Source organism: Mauremys reevesii, linkage group 2, assembly GCF_016161935.1.
Source record: "Mauremys reevesii isolate NIE-2019 linkage group 2, ASM1616193v1, whole genome shotgun sequence".
NCBI lineage: Eukaryota > Metazoa > Chordata > Testudines > Geoemydidae > Mauremys > Mauremys reevesii.
The window spans coordinates 93,279,901-93,293,902 of NC_052624.1; the positions used below are offsets into that span (position 1 = coordinate 93,279,901).

General features: G+C 38.8%; 1 protein-coding gene across 5 annotated transcripts in view; it reads left to right on the forward strand.

Moving 5' to 3' along the window:
* SUGCT (succinyl-CoA:glutarate-CoA transferase) overlaps positions 1–14,002 on the forward strand; it is a 658,579-nt gene that overhangs the window by 471,924 nt on the left and 172,653 nt on the right. For 2 of the 5 annotated variants that reach the window (XM_039525907.1, XM_039525901.1), the window contains exon 14: positions 6,451–8,466. The exons of the other annotated variants lie outside the window; for them this stretch is intronic. In XM_039525907.1, coding sequence (XP_039381841.1) covers positions 6,451–6,614 — 164 coding nt within the window. In that variant the 3' untranslated portion in view covers positions 6,615–8,466. Of the gene's footprint in view, positions 1–6,450; positions 8,467–14,002 lie in introns of those variants that run through there. 5 annotated transcript variants of the gene reach the window in all.

The window sequence follows — 14,002 nt, forward strand, 5'->3', positions numbered from 1 at the left end:
TTAGAAAACTGACATTGGTTCCTTCTTTGCGTTTTGTCAAATCTGTTATGAAAGTGTTCTTAAAACAAACATGTGCTGGGTCATCATCCGAGACTGCTATAACATGAAATAATTGGCAGAATGTGAGTAAAACAGAGCAGGATACATACAGTTCTCCCCCCAAGGAGTACCGTCACAAATGTTATTGATGCATTATTTTTTTAACGAGCATCATCAGCATGGAAGTATGTCCTTTGGACTGGTGGCTGAAGCATGAAGGGTCATATGAATATTTAGCACATGTGGCATGTAAACACTAGCTACAAAACCTTGCAACTCTGGCTACAAAAGTGCCATGCGAATGTCTGTTCTCACTTTCAGGTGACATTGTGAATAAGAAGCAGGCAGCAGTATCACCTGTCAATGTAAACAAACTTATTTTTCTTAGTGATTGGCATAATAAGAAGTAGGACTGAGTGGACTTGTAGGCGCTAAAGTTTTACACTGTTTTGTTTTTGAGTGCAGTTACGTAACCAAAAAAAAATCTGCATTTGTAAAGTGCACTTTCTCAATAAGAGATTGCACTTCAGTACTTGTATCAGGTGAATTGAAAAATACTATTTCTTTTGTTTATCATTTTTATAGTACATATATTTGTAATAAAAATAATAATATAAAGTGAGCACTGTGCACTTTGTATTCTGTGTTGTAATTGAAATCAATATAGAAAATGTAGAAAATATCAAAAAATATTTAATAAATTTCAATTGGTATTCTATTGTTCTAAGTGCAATTAATCATGATTAATTTTTTTAATTGCGATTCATTTTTTTGAGTTAATTGCATGAGTTAACTGCGATTAATTGACAGCCCTAGTCAGTACCCATTTTCTTTCCTTTCTTTATGGTTCTTATACAAAGCCCACTGATGTCAATGCAGACTACCACAGGTTAAAATATCATCAGTATTTACACAGCCAAAAAACCAAAGTGCAAACAGAAGACAATTAATTATGTAAGTCCTATGAGTGTTTTCAGATATTTGTTCATAAAGAAATTTGCAGTCATAGGGCATTTCTGCTATGTAAAAGTACAATGTAAAACTAGTATCTTCCTATGTTTCTCCATGTTTATTCAGAACAGAACTGTGACAAAAATATTTTTTTGCTATTTATAATTATCGCTGGTCAAAATTTGGAATTTCCTATCTGTGAGAAATTCTGACATTTAAAAGAAGGTTTTGTTTTGTTTCAGAATCAAACTAGCCATTTTGAAATTTCCAATATCAAAATTTTCCTGCTTCTTGTTTACAATGTCACCTGAAAGTGAGAACAGACATTCGCATGGCAATTTTGTAGCCGGTGTTGCAAGGTTTTGTAGCCGGTGTTTACATGCCACATATGCTAAACATTCATATGCCCCTTTATGCTTTGGCCACCAGTCCAGAGGACATGCTTCCATGCTGATGATGCTCATTGAAAAAATTTCCAATATCCAAATAGCTTCATTTAAGAAAAATCAAACAGTTTTGGTTTGCATCATTTCAAAAGAAAATCAATCAGCTGCCCTGACTTCTGTGAAGACCCCAGGGAGCCCTGACTCCTCTCTCTGGCTTGGATTCTCAGTGCTTTCAGGATCTTTGGTATGTCCTGCAGACCCCTGCTAGAGCCAAGGCATCTAGGCTCCCGGCTCTGCAACTGGGAACCTATAAGCCTTGGGGTCCCCAGCCACAAGGTAGGCCACCTAGCAGGTATTCTCCAGAGCTGCGGACCCTGGAATCTCCAGGTTCTTCAACAGCCCACCAGGCAAACTGTAGGAAACTAGGCAGGTTTCTGACAGAAACTGTGTGGTAGGAAAAGTTCTGTTGGAATCTTTGCCTGTCTTTCATTGAACATTTGCCGAAATTGAAACGTTTCCTTGAAACATTTCAGGTTTGATGAATTGGCATGTTCTGTTTAAAAACAGTTTCTTTGGAAAATTCCTGACCAGTGCTGCTTGCCACTTGTGTTATCCCTACAGAACAGAGACGGATGGTATTCCTTCTTCAATAAATTCTGTCGGACAGTTTATTATGTTCGTATTTTAGGGCCACTCAGCAACATCTCCGCACACCCTTTGCTGGCTTTGGGTTTTGAACAGGTGTCACCGACAGCAAAGATTTGTGTGTAGCACCTTTATTACTAGTGATGATGCACAGGAAGGAAAGAACTCTGCTTGACTTTCAGCTCCAAGTTGAATTTGCAAGCTGGAAGATAGGATAAAAGTCTAGCTACTTGTCAACTGAGTACATTTGCCCTGAAAGTCAGTGAATAAATGTTACATTTTTTCTCCCTTTTTTTAATCCACTCTGATCCAAAAACACACTGTACAAAATGTCCTACTGGAAGTCATGGAAAGACAATAAATATGGAACCCCAATGTCATTTTTACAATCACTTTTCAGAGGAGAACTATACTTAGAATCTTAAGTAGTTATTCTTGCTATACTTATCAGAACATTTTGTATTTTCTGTGTTTATGGATGAGAGTAGATAAAATGGAAGGGAAAAATGCATGATTTATGTGGGGGCTAGAAAGGCCTTAGGGATGGATTTGGAGAAGGGTATACTTGCATGCAAACAATTATGTAGTTACTGAAACTCAAAGACTTATTTAAGGATCGATCATTTGGCTAACATCTGGAACCTGTAAGAAATTAAAAGCAGACATTGGTATGCAATATACTCTTCTCTCTGATCAAGCACATTAGATTAATATCACTTTGGGTTCTCTCTGGTTATCTTTCATGCCCACACATATAATCACTCTTCTCTTCCATAAAATATCTTTCACCTGTTGCAGTTTATCACAATTAAGAGCCTAGTTTTGCAATGTGTAACCTAAATGGGCATTCCTATTCCACATTTTGACATTTAAATCAGCATGATTGCTTGTGAATGCTCTTTCGACATGCCATAAGGCCAGTTTAGAGTTTGATTTTAGTAAGATTTTCTAAAAATTATGATGATCATTTTCTAATATAAAGGCATGAGGCAATTCTATTTTAGACTTCATTATGGTGGCTAAATATGAATTAATCACTGGACTGTAATTTTACATTTAATATAGGCAAACAGAGGATAGTCCCATCCAATAATATGGACTGGTGCTTCCAAAGGGCTACTCTCCCAAAGATGAGGAAACTGATGAACAAAATGGACTTGGAAGAAAAATCTAGAAAGAAAAATGTGAATTAAAATTGGGAGTTCTTTCAGACAACTGTATTAGACGGCCAAAAAGCCACAATTACACAGTCAAGAAAGAGGATAACTGTGGGTTAAAGTCCATCCTGATTTGGTGGAGAAGCGAAGGCAGCAATTAGCTACCATAACAAATGGAGAAAAGAGGAACCAGATAACAATCAATATATACTAGAAGTAATGAAGTGTAAAAAAATGATAAGGGAAGCTAAAGACATCAGGAAAAATTCATGACTATCAGGGTTAGGACAACAAGAAGGAGTTTTCTAAAGTATATTAGGAACAGAAAAAATCCTAACAACTGTGTAGGCTGATTACCAGATGAAGCTGGTAAAATAAGGAGGCAGAAAAGGCAGAAGTATTCAATAAATATTTCCACTCTAAATTTGGACAGAAGCAGGATGATATATTATTTTCACAAGAGGATGATGAAGTATTTTCCAGTCCATTAATAACTGAGGAGAAGTTAAATGGCATCTACTAGGAATAAACATTTTTGAATCAGTTGACACAAAAAATTTGCACTCAGGAATTCTAAAAGTGTTGGCTAAGGAGATGTCTGGCCTGCTGATGTTAGTTTTTAATAAATCTTGGAATACTGGGAAATTCCAGAAGACCAGAATAGTGATAAAGTTGTGCCAGTTATTTAAAAAGGCAAGCAGGACGAACCATATAACTGCAGGCCTGTTAGTCTGACATCAATCCTGGGTTAAATAATGGAAAAGCTGATACAGGATACAGTTGATAAAAATTAAAGGAATATAATTAATGCCAGTCAACACGGTTTTATGGAAATTAGGTCTTGTCAAACATAGATATTATTCTTCAATGAAATTACAAGTTTGGTTAATAAAGGTAATGGCATAGACATAATATAATGTAAGATGTCTGATTAAAAAATAGCACTATGCAGTATCAATAAAATACACATTAAATGGATTAAGGACTGGCTAACCAACAGATCTCAAAAATTAGTTTTCAGTGGGGAATCATCACCAAATGTGTTTCTAGTGGGGTTCCGCAGGAATCAGTACTATACATGATGCAATTCAATGTTTTTATCAATAATCTGGAAGTAAATATAAAATAATTGCTGACGACATTTGTGGATGACACAATGATTGGAGAGTGTTAAATAATGATGAACACAGACCAGTCATAAAGTGTGGTAAGTTGGGTCCATTCAAACAAAATGCCTTTTAATACAACCAAATGCAATATCATACATCTAGGAAGAAGGAACGCAGGCCACCCGCTATGAATGGGTGACTGTATCCTGGAAAATAGTGACTCTGAAAAGGATTTGGGGTTATAGGGGATACAACAACTCAACATGAGCTCCCAGTATGATGCTATGGCAAAAACCTTGGGTGTATAAATAGGGAAGTAATGAGTAAGAGTAGGGAGTTGATTTTTACCTCTGTATACAGTATTAGTGAGACCAGTACTAGAATTCTGCATACAGTTCTGCTGTCCACATTTTAAAAAGTATGTTGATATTTTGGAAGGGTGCAGAAAAGAGCCACAAAAATGATTTGGAGAAAATGCCTTACAATGAGATATTTAAAGCGCTCAATCTGTTGAGCTTATTAAAAAGAAGCATTATAGCTGAGCTGATTACAGTGTGTAATGAGGGCCATGGAGGAGGATGGCCCTGACTCCATCCTCCACCGTGTAGGGAATGTTGGAATAGTGCAGAGGCAGGAATGGGGCATGTTGGGAGCGAAAGATGACAGGAGTGGAGCATGTCACACTCTGGCAAGCTCAGATGAGTGGAGCAGTGCTTAGGCAACTCTTCATTTAGCACAAGTTAGAGCAGCCCTGTAACTGCTATACCTTAAACTGGGGCTGGTTCAGACCCCATCCGGCCCTAAGAGTTGGCAGAAAGGTGTCCTCATGCCAATTTCCTATCCCTCACACTTCCTTAAGATTTCACACTCAGTGCACTTAAGAATGAGTTCTTTCTGTTCAAAAAAAGTGAGGGGAAACTCATCAGAAAAATAGTGTCTAATTATTGGTTTTGAATAGTTTTCATAAATAAGTTTCACTCTGTCTTTCCTCTTTCTCATCCAAATGTTCCTTTCAGAACGAAGTCAAAAGGACCGAGTTTGGGGTGATACATTGCTATGTGATTTTCTTTTTCGGATGCAAGCAGTGGAAATTTCCAGGGGCAGGTGTGTATATATAAGCAAGCAAGAAGCAAGCTTATATACACACCTGCCCCTGGAAATTTCCACTGCTTGCATCCGAAGAAGTGGGTATTCACCCACGAAAGCTCATGCTGCAAAACGTCTGTTAGTCTATAAGGTGCCACAGGATTCTTTGCTGCTTCTACAGAACCAGACTAACACGGCTACCCCTCTGATACGTGATTTTCTTTACATATCTAAATGGAGGCATTAGTATTACATGCAGAATAACAGAGAAGTAACTGTGAACGATGCAGCTTGTCAGCTGTTACGGTGATATAATACAGGATATGATTGTGAACAGAGGATGTCCTTTGGGAAGGCATCCCAAAAATCATTGTTGAATTTGGTAGTGAAGAAAAGTTTTGGATTGGCCGGTCTGGAAATTTATCATCCTTCATTTCTCCATAGAGTAGATACAGTGCTAGAAGTGCCATTGTACATTTCCCTGCAAATACGCCTCAGAGGGAGAGTGTCATTTGTTCTCCATGCCCTTTCAGTGTTGGCCTCTGTGCTGAGACTGCCAATAAGTGTGCCAGTTGTTATTTGGGCATTTGTCCACGAGGAACTAAACTGAGAGCACCATTTCACTTCACCGTGGCCACCAACCAATCATCAGAGTAATGACGGAACCGAGAGTAGACGTGAAAGGCTCTGGTATACCATTGCTAACGTCCGAAGTCATCCAGTTACCTTAAAATGGTGACACTTCAGGTGCAAGTGTTTTGGAGCCTCTCCCAACTCCCATTAAAATCAGTGGAAAACTCCCTTTGAGTTCAGTCGTGGACAACTGGACTCAGCACTTAGTGAATTAATGTTGCATTCATGTGAATGACAGACAGCTGGATTACGGGTGTGTCCTTTCAATGTGGAATTTGTTCGATAAACACAGATGTATTTTTAAAAGGTAAGCTTATTTTCAAATATAATATTTGTTGGATAACCATCACATAAAGCAACACAAAATAGTCCAACGTAGCATTAAATGCTAGCACGTGTTATCAGTCATTCAGATAATTTCTCCCTATGTCCATTCTTTTACAGGCCCAGCTGTCAGATACAGTGAATTCAGTGCATCAAAGCCCAAGCCTCCACCTCTTGTTGGACAGCACACTGTGGAGGTACTGAAGGGTGCACTGGGGTATGAGGACAAAGCCATCGAGGAACTTCTTGGGACTGGCGCAGTTGTTCAGCATGAAGTCAAGTGAAGAGCTTTAACTCTAATCTGTCATGCTGAGTTTATGTTGCTTGTTCTTCTCTTGGATCCCTTCATGTCTCCCAAGGAAATTCAAAGGAGGAGACATCATTTAATTCTTAATTTTCTTCCTTGTGTTTGGAATAGATCTAACACTGACATATCAACTAAAGCAATCTGGTATTTACTGCATGAAAGAAATGTTTTTTGGGGGGTAAATGTTCCGATTACAGAATCCTATGTGGCGAATCATTTCCTATATTTTTATCTGGGGAATGTAATTCTTATCTTAATCATGATAATTGCCCAAATGTTTGTCCCCTGTGAAAAGAATCAGATCCTTGAAACACTTGCATGCTGTGATCTCCATTTGCACATAAGCTACTTTTTAAAACAGTTTAGCATGAAATCAAAGTTGTGAGCAAATTGATGGCCCCTGTGATTGATTTTAAACAGAATTCTGAGTGCATGAGCTCTTTGTTAATCTCTAATTTAAAACATGGTTGAAGTGCCTATTGTAAAACTGACTTCTATTCCCATGTTCAGTTGTGTAAATATTTGCTTTACATTACATAGTATTGTTATGGCAATCCCGGAGTGTGTAGCAGAAATAAACCTCAACTGTTGCATTTTGCCAGTTACGTAAAAAGCATTTTCCAAACCCAGTTGAGAGTCAAAACATAAATGAATGGTACTGGTCTTTTGTGATTTTTATTTGGTGAGGCTCTCTGTATTTTTAACTGGACATGGAGCCAAACCAGAACCACATAGCTGAACACCATGTTTGGAGGAAGTTTGGGTATGGCTCTGTGTGCTAGGGGCTGCTCCACATCTCTTTAATGGCCATGACCTCAATTCCATTTTACTAGGAGGGAAATTTAGATCCGAATCCAAATTTTTGGCTCAGGCCTATGTCTATAGTTAAAACAGAGCCAGATTCTACCAGCCTTGGTCAAATTCAGTGCAGTAAGGAGTAAGGTGTTACTATTATGAATAAGGGTGAAAGAATCTGGCCCATAATAAATACCAAGCAAGAGATTAAATAAAAGCCACTTCTTCTATACAAACCAATTTGGCAGTTCTTCAGCCACAGAAGAAATGCCATGCCTCAGTATCCAAGCATATAATTTACAACTAAAGAAAACTCTGCATGGGAAGGTTCTAAACTTTGTTGTGTGCATCAGTGGAGTGAGGCAATGCCATTTTATTCCTAGAACAAAATAAAACTAACTGAAACTGACATTCGGCAAATAATGTCCATATTTTTCCCGATGTATCGGAAACAGGCCTGGCATTATAACTAGCCTGTCACTTTGTTTCCACTTTAACAAACAACATCCTCTGTATTACATTTGAACTTCACAACTGTATATTACCTTCTGGGAACAAAAAACGCTATTACGTAACCAAGTTGAAATGCACATTGCTGTTGCTCGTTTTTGAAGCTCCGTGTTTTTGGTTCATTTGCTTGCTTGTTTTGTGTGTTTTGTTGTGTTCTCTCTTTTCAGATCTTCTCCTAATCATTATTTTTTTTGTATTGCATTCCTGGCACCAGACCTAACACTCTGCTCATATGTTAAAGGCATAAGGAGATTCTGGACTAGTGACTTCCTAAATAAATATAGAGCCAAATGAACAGGGAGACCATAGGGATAGAACTAGGATCTGGGGAAAGGGTTGCTAGGCATTACCATGTAATCCACCTTTAATTCAAGAGAATCAGCCAGTTTACTGAGAGAAACAATGGTTTGAAGTGAGCTTCAGATAAAATGGATGATCTAGTACTAAACTGAGTTTTGTTTATTGCTGCAAACTATTTCACACTATCAAATCATGTTTACAAATAAATGTGTTGTTTTCACTTATTGAGGCCCATTCTTTTTCCTTTTTCTACGAACTGAATACATAAATAAGATACCATAAAATCACACTCAGTTTAGTTCAAGGCTTTCTAAAGGATCTTTTTCAGGGGTGTTCCAAGCTATGGAAAGAATTAAGTGCTAGATTCTCAGTTAGAACAAATTGGTGTAGCTCCATTGACATTAACAGTATAATGCTGATTTACATCAGCTTAGGATCTGGCCCATTAACGTCAATGTATTTGTTCCAATGTGCCCACACAGTTTCTCTTTGCTCCCCTCTTAAGTGTTTTCCCCACCAATATTTTGACATTCAGATACCAGAGGAGATAACCTGAGGCATGATTTTGCCTCACTTGCAGTAGTCAGTTCAACAAGGACAGTGCTAATCCTGTTACTGCTGCTTATTGTGAGAGAAGTCACAGGAGGTTCTGTAAAAAAATAGACTGCAACTAACTATCTACACTTTTGAAGACCGGAAAACTTGATGTGGCTAAAAGTCTTTACGTAGTTGGAAGTCTAGGAGCCTACAAAGCTCCCATAAACCTCAGAGGTCTTCTCCTACAACTCTTGTGCTCACACTTGCAGGATCTGGCCCCAGGGTTTTATGTTGTCTGAAGTCCCATCAGACAATTGCCTTGATATTGCCCAAACATATCAGTCACTGGAGTAGCAACATTTTCTTTTAAAAGACCCTGAAAATACACTCAGATTATTTATGAAAACACACTGCATTCTTCCCAGCAATCCTCAAATATATGCACCTCTGAGTAGAAATCAATGGATACATAGTTTTAAACATAGTTTTAAACAGCTCTCCTTTTCCTGCAAAAATAGAAATCGATCATTACATTGAGGTTTAATAAAACTAGATCCCTGCAATTTTGAACATAGGTAAGTAGCTAGTCATAACTGTATACAGCTCCTTCTGACAAGACTGCTACTGCTTTTATTTCTCTCCACTTACATTGGAAAGGAACCTGCTGCTGCCATGGATTGTGTGTGGTATTGGCTTTAAGCTGATTAACCTTCTGCATGATTGTTTTGCAGAAAAGCAGGCAGACCTACCTAGTAATGAGTCAAAAACTTAGCTCAGATACAGCTATTAACTACTGTGAGGTGTGACTGCTGTTAATTTAAGCACTGAAGTAAGCAAGTGCTGCAATGGGAGTTTTGACTAAGTATGACCTTCAGACCTGGGCCTTTTGTGAGTAGTGACCAGGAGGACTAAATGTGACCCAGTTATCCTTACTTAATGTCTGACCTATGTTCAAATCCCATTTGAGCCCAAATCACATGGAAACTTCATAGATTCCTGAAGGGACCATTGTCATTATCTAGTCTGACCTCCCACCTAACAAAGGCCATAGGATTTTCCTGAATTAAGTCCAGCGTCAAGTCCAATGGCTAGAGCAAACTTGAACTTGCGCAAAACTTGATGTACCCACTGGGATAACCTGCTTATGTTGGGATGTGAACATTTCTTTTTCACTAATGGTGAATAAAATCAGCAAAAATACACAGAGGAAAAGTATGTTTTCCTAATTTTTCATGTAACCAGGGGAAAAGTCAGCATCTTCACTTCTGTCTTATGTGCAAAACTTTTTGCCCACTTCTTGTTCCCCTGTGCTAACCTCACCTCCTGTAAGTCAGGCAATGCAAGGCAAAGCATGCAGTGTGTGAGGGAGTTCTCATTAAGTCATTGTGCAGCTCTGCCACTCCTAATACAATGTAGAGCCCCAGTTTGTTCAACCAAAGGAGGAAAGGGAGCCTGACAGCTTCACAAATAAAATGGTCGTGATTATTATTTTAAAATTATCTCAGTGACAAGATGCAGTGAATTCTCTAATCTCCATGACATTACAGCAATGCATTAAAAATGTATTTATGTGCCAAAAGATGGAGGAAAGGTAAAGTACTTTCAAACTTTAGGAATTCTGGAACTGCGGCTCACATTTCATGTGAGTGATATTAAACAGTGCTGTTACTAGGTGGTATAGACCGCCCCCGCCTCCCCCCGAGAAGTTCCTGCAGGATCAAGTATCCTCCCTACATGGAGATTGCGTGCTATTGACCAATCAGATAACAATACACTGGTAAATGGTGATGATGTCACCTTTTTAAAGTTGACAACCAATCAATTCAAATATTGTATAAGTCTGATTTGACTGGTGTTGGGGTTAGATGTGTAAGGAAAGTGCCTGGGATCACATAGGCCACGGACCCATGAAACTATTGCAACAAGAGCTCTTCTTGGCAAAGGCTGTTTCAAGCTTTGAAGGGGAGTGGGCAACGGTTGAGGTGGGGCCAAATTGTTAATTTTTATTTTGCATTATTCTCTAGGGTTATAAATAAAAGTGAATTAGAAAGTGCCAGTTAACCTTCAATTAACAAAAAACGCATTAAAACATAGTATAAATTGTTTGAGGAGTTCTGTGCTAAATTGTCATCCTTAAAAGGCTCTTGTGATGATCTGAGCTACAGTGAAAAGAGAAAGAGTAAGATAGGACTATCTGCAGGTCATCAAAGGGAGCTAGCATGTTGCATCATGGGAAATGTAGTCCAAACAAAGGAGAAATGGGAGCATGAGACACCCAAACTACAAGTCACATGTGGCATAAGCAGCAGCATTTCTGAATTGAAGTTTTCAGCTGCAAAATTTCAGTTTCAGATATTTTTTTGCTGAAAAGTAAATAATAAATATTATCCAATGGAAATAAAACCCACTGTCTGACCACCTATGCTGCTGAGTAATTCTGCTGACTCTGTGTCCCCTCAAAGATATGAGGAAGGCAGGTATGACCCTCTGTCTGTTCAGAGAGAATTTTGGACAGACAGGGATCCTTTATGAATACCTCTATGAAGACTTTGCTGTAGTTCAAGGAGGAGAAGCAACAGGAATGACAGCAGAGTCATGTTTCAGTCTATCAGTAACTATCTATCTATTTGACTTCTATTGGAAGGCTGGGATCCAGAGGGCCCTTGTCACAGAACTCAGTGGTGACATGCAATAGTTTTAGAAGACCTTCTACAGATGCTAACAAACCAGGGGCACTGCCTAGTTGGCTGGTGGGCCGGGGGGAGGAGGGTAGATGCAAATTATTCTTGGGGTTGGGACCTCACCCATGAAGTTTGTTTTCTCCTTTGGTCCAACAGAAACTAGATTTGAGGCATTCAGGGCAGGTTACTAAGCCTGTCTATTTACATAGGCTTTTCTTCAAGTTGTTGGGTTCTTTTCCTGAAGGGGCTAAGAGGGTTTTGAGCTTTTTTGTTTGTTTGTTTTGTTTTGTTTTAAAACGTTGTTCAGATGTTTGTTAATGTAGCTGACTTACAATCAATATTTTGTAGATGGTCATTATAAAGCTGCTTAAAGGTATCTTCTAGGACCACAATAGAAATGAAAAAATAATATGTATATTTTGCCTCGTACTGCATCATGTGCTTTGTGATAGGCATTTATTAGCATCTGATTTAATAGTAAACAAGGTGGGTGAAGTAATATCTTGTACTGGACCAACTTCTGTTGATGAAAGAGACAAGCTTTCGAGATTACACGGAGCTCTTCTTGAAGTCTGGGTAATGTACTCAGAGTGTCACAGCTAAATACAAGGTGGAACAGATTGTTTAACATAAATAATTAACACACATTTTAAGGGACTATTCAGGGTAAAGTGGTTCATTAATACATCACCAGTTATAGGGGGAGGGGGGAGAAGCTGGTGTGGAGGGGATTTAAATGCATTATATATTGTTGTAATAAGCCATAAATTCAATGTCTCTATTCTGATCTTTAGTATCTAGAAAAGTTCTGAATTTAAGCTTCCAGGCTCATCTTTTGAAGGTGTTTCTCAGGTTTCCTTTGGTGATGTGTAGTGAGAGGTCAGATATAAAGTGATCGCTTTGTGAAAAGTGTTCCCCCACGGGTGATGTGATGTTTTTGTCTTTTATCATTTTTCTGTGAGTTCATTGGTGAGCATAGTGAGTGTCTGGTTTCACCCACATAGTTGTTGTTGGGGCATTGAGTGCACTGGATGAAGTGTGCCACATGTTGTGACAAGCATGTGTAGCAAATAGTAATACAGGGGAGCTTGATAAAATCCAGTTTGAGCTTCCTTCACCTCTTCCTTCCAACATACTTTAATCTTTCATACTTCCCAATCCTTCTGAGTTGTCTTTCCTAGGTACAGATTTTCATAGCTAATGTGCCAAGCTGTGTTGAAAATCTGACCTCTTATTTTAATGCCTATATAAGAGCTGAGCGCTCTTGAAAAGTCTACCCTCAAATATGGGTGCTGAACTCTTGAAAATCCAGCCTTTACTTTCTATCTCTGTCCCCTTAACTCCAATCCTCTTCTAGCTACTAATTTCCTTATTCTTATTTTCACTTGTTCCTCCTCCTCAGTCTACACAAAATCTCTATCACCCATTATCAAAAACTGACCTTCAACACCTCTTGTCTGTTCAGCTACTGCATTATCTTCCTTCTCCTTTCACTTCTAAGCTCTTTGACAAGCCTTTTTAAATTATTGCATTGACTTCCTTTCCTCTAATTCCCACCTAGATTCCCTCCAGTCTGGCTTTTGCCCTTGCCATTCCAAGGAAACGTTTGTCACCTAGACTTCTAGTGTCCTCCTTCTAGCCAAGTCCCAGGGCCTTTACTCCAGCGTGCTCCTTAACTTGTCTGTTGCCAGTGATACCATTTCTCCTTCAGTCTGCCCTCTTGTAGGATTTTGTGGTCTTTTCCTTTCCGAGTTCTCCTCCTACTCCTCTGACTGTTCTAGTTCCATTGCACCTCCAACTAGTCTTGTACAGTTCCAAAGCAAATCTTCCTCAGTCATAGAAACTTTCTCTCTGTTTTCTAAACTACTCTGTAGATGATAAAACATGTTGGGTCTCCTTGAGTTTGAAAGGCATTAGAGAACACCACATTTCTATTCTGTGCTGTAAGTGCTGCGAAATTAAGAGCCTGATCCCATGCCCTTTGAAGGCAATGGAAGGACTCCTATGGACTTCGAAACAGGCCCTATGTCAACATCATGCATTTTTTTGTAGCTTTTGATTAAGCTAAATTTGGCAATTTGCTTATAGTCAAACTATTAACATGTTTTCTGTCTGGAGAAGTTTATGCAGTAATCAGAGACATTCCAGGAACACAGACCATCGTTGCTCTAACTTCCCAGGGGAAAGACTTTTAAGTTATACTATACCCTCATCCGTAAACCTTAAAAGCATATCTCTCTCTCTCTCTCCCCCGTCCCCTCATGATTGGGGACAGCCTATATTTGTCCATCTCTACTCTCTTATAGGGAGTTGGGAGTGGGGTGAGGTTGGGTAGAGATTGTAAGGGAATTCTGGTGGTGGTTGGTTAGCAATGTTTGTTAAAGTTCTGTTGCACTACTGCTTGAGTAGTGTTGTTGGTGGATAAATGTTAGAGTCAGTTTATTTTATTAGATGTATTTTTAAGAGTGTTTCAAGGGTGCCCAGCACTTAGGATGGCTGCTCTTTTGTGTTGTGTACTATACGTTTGAATACATTGGGTATG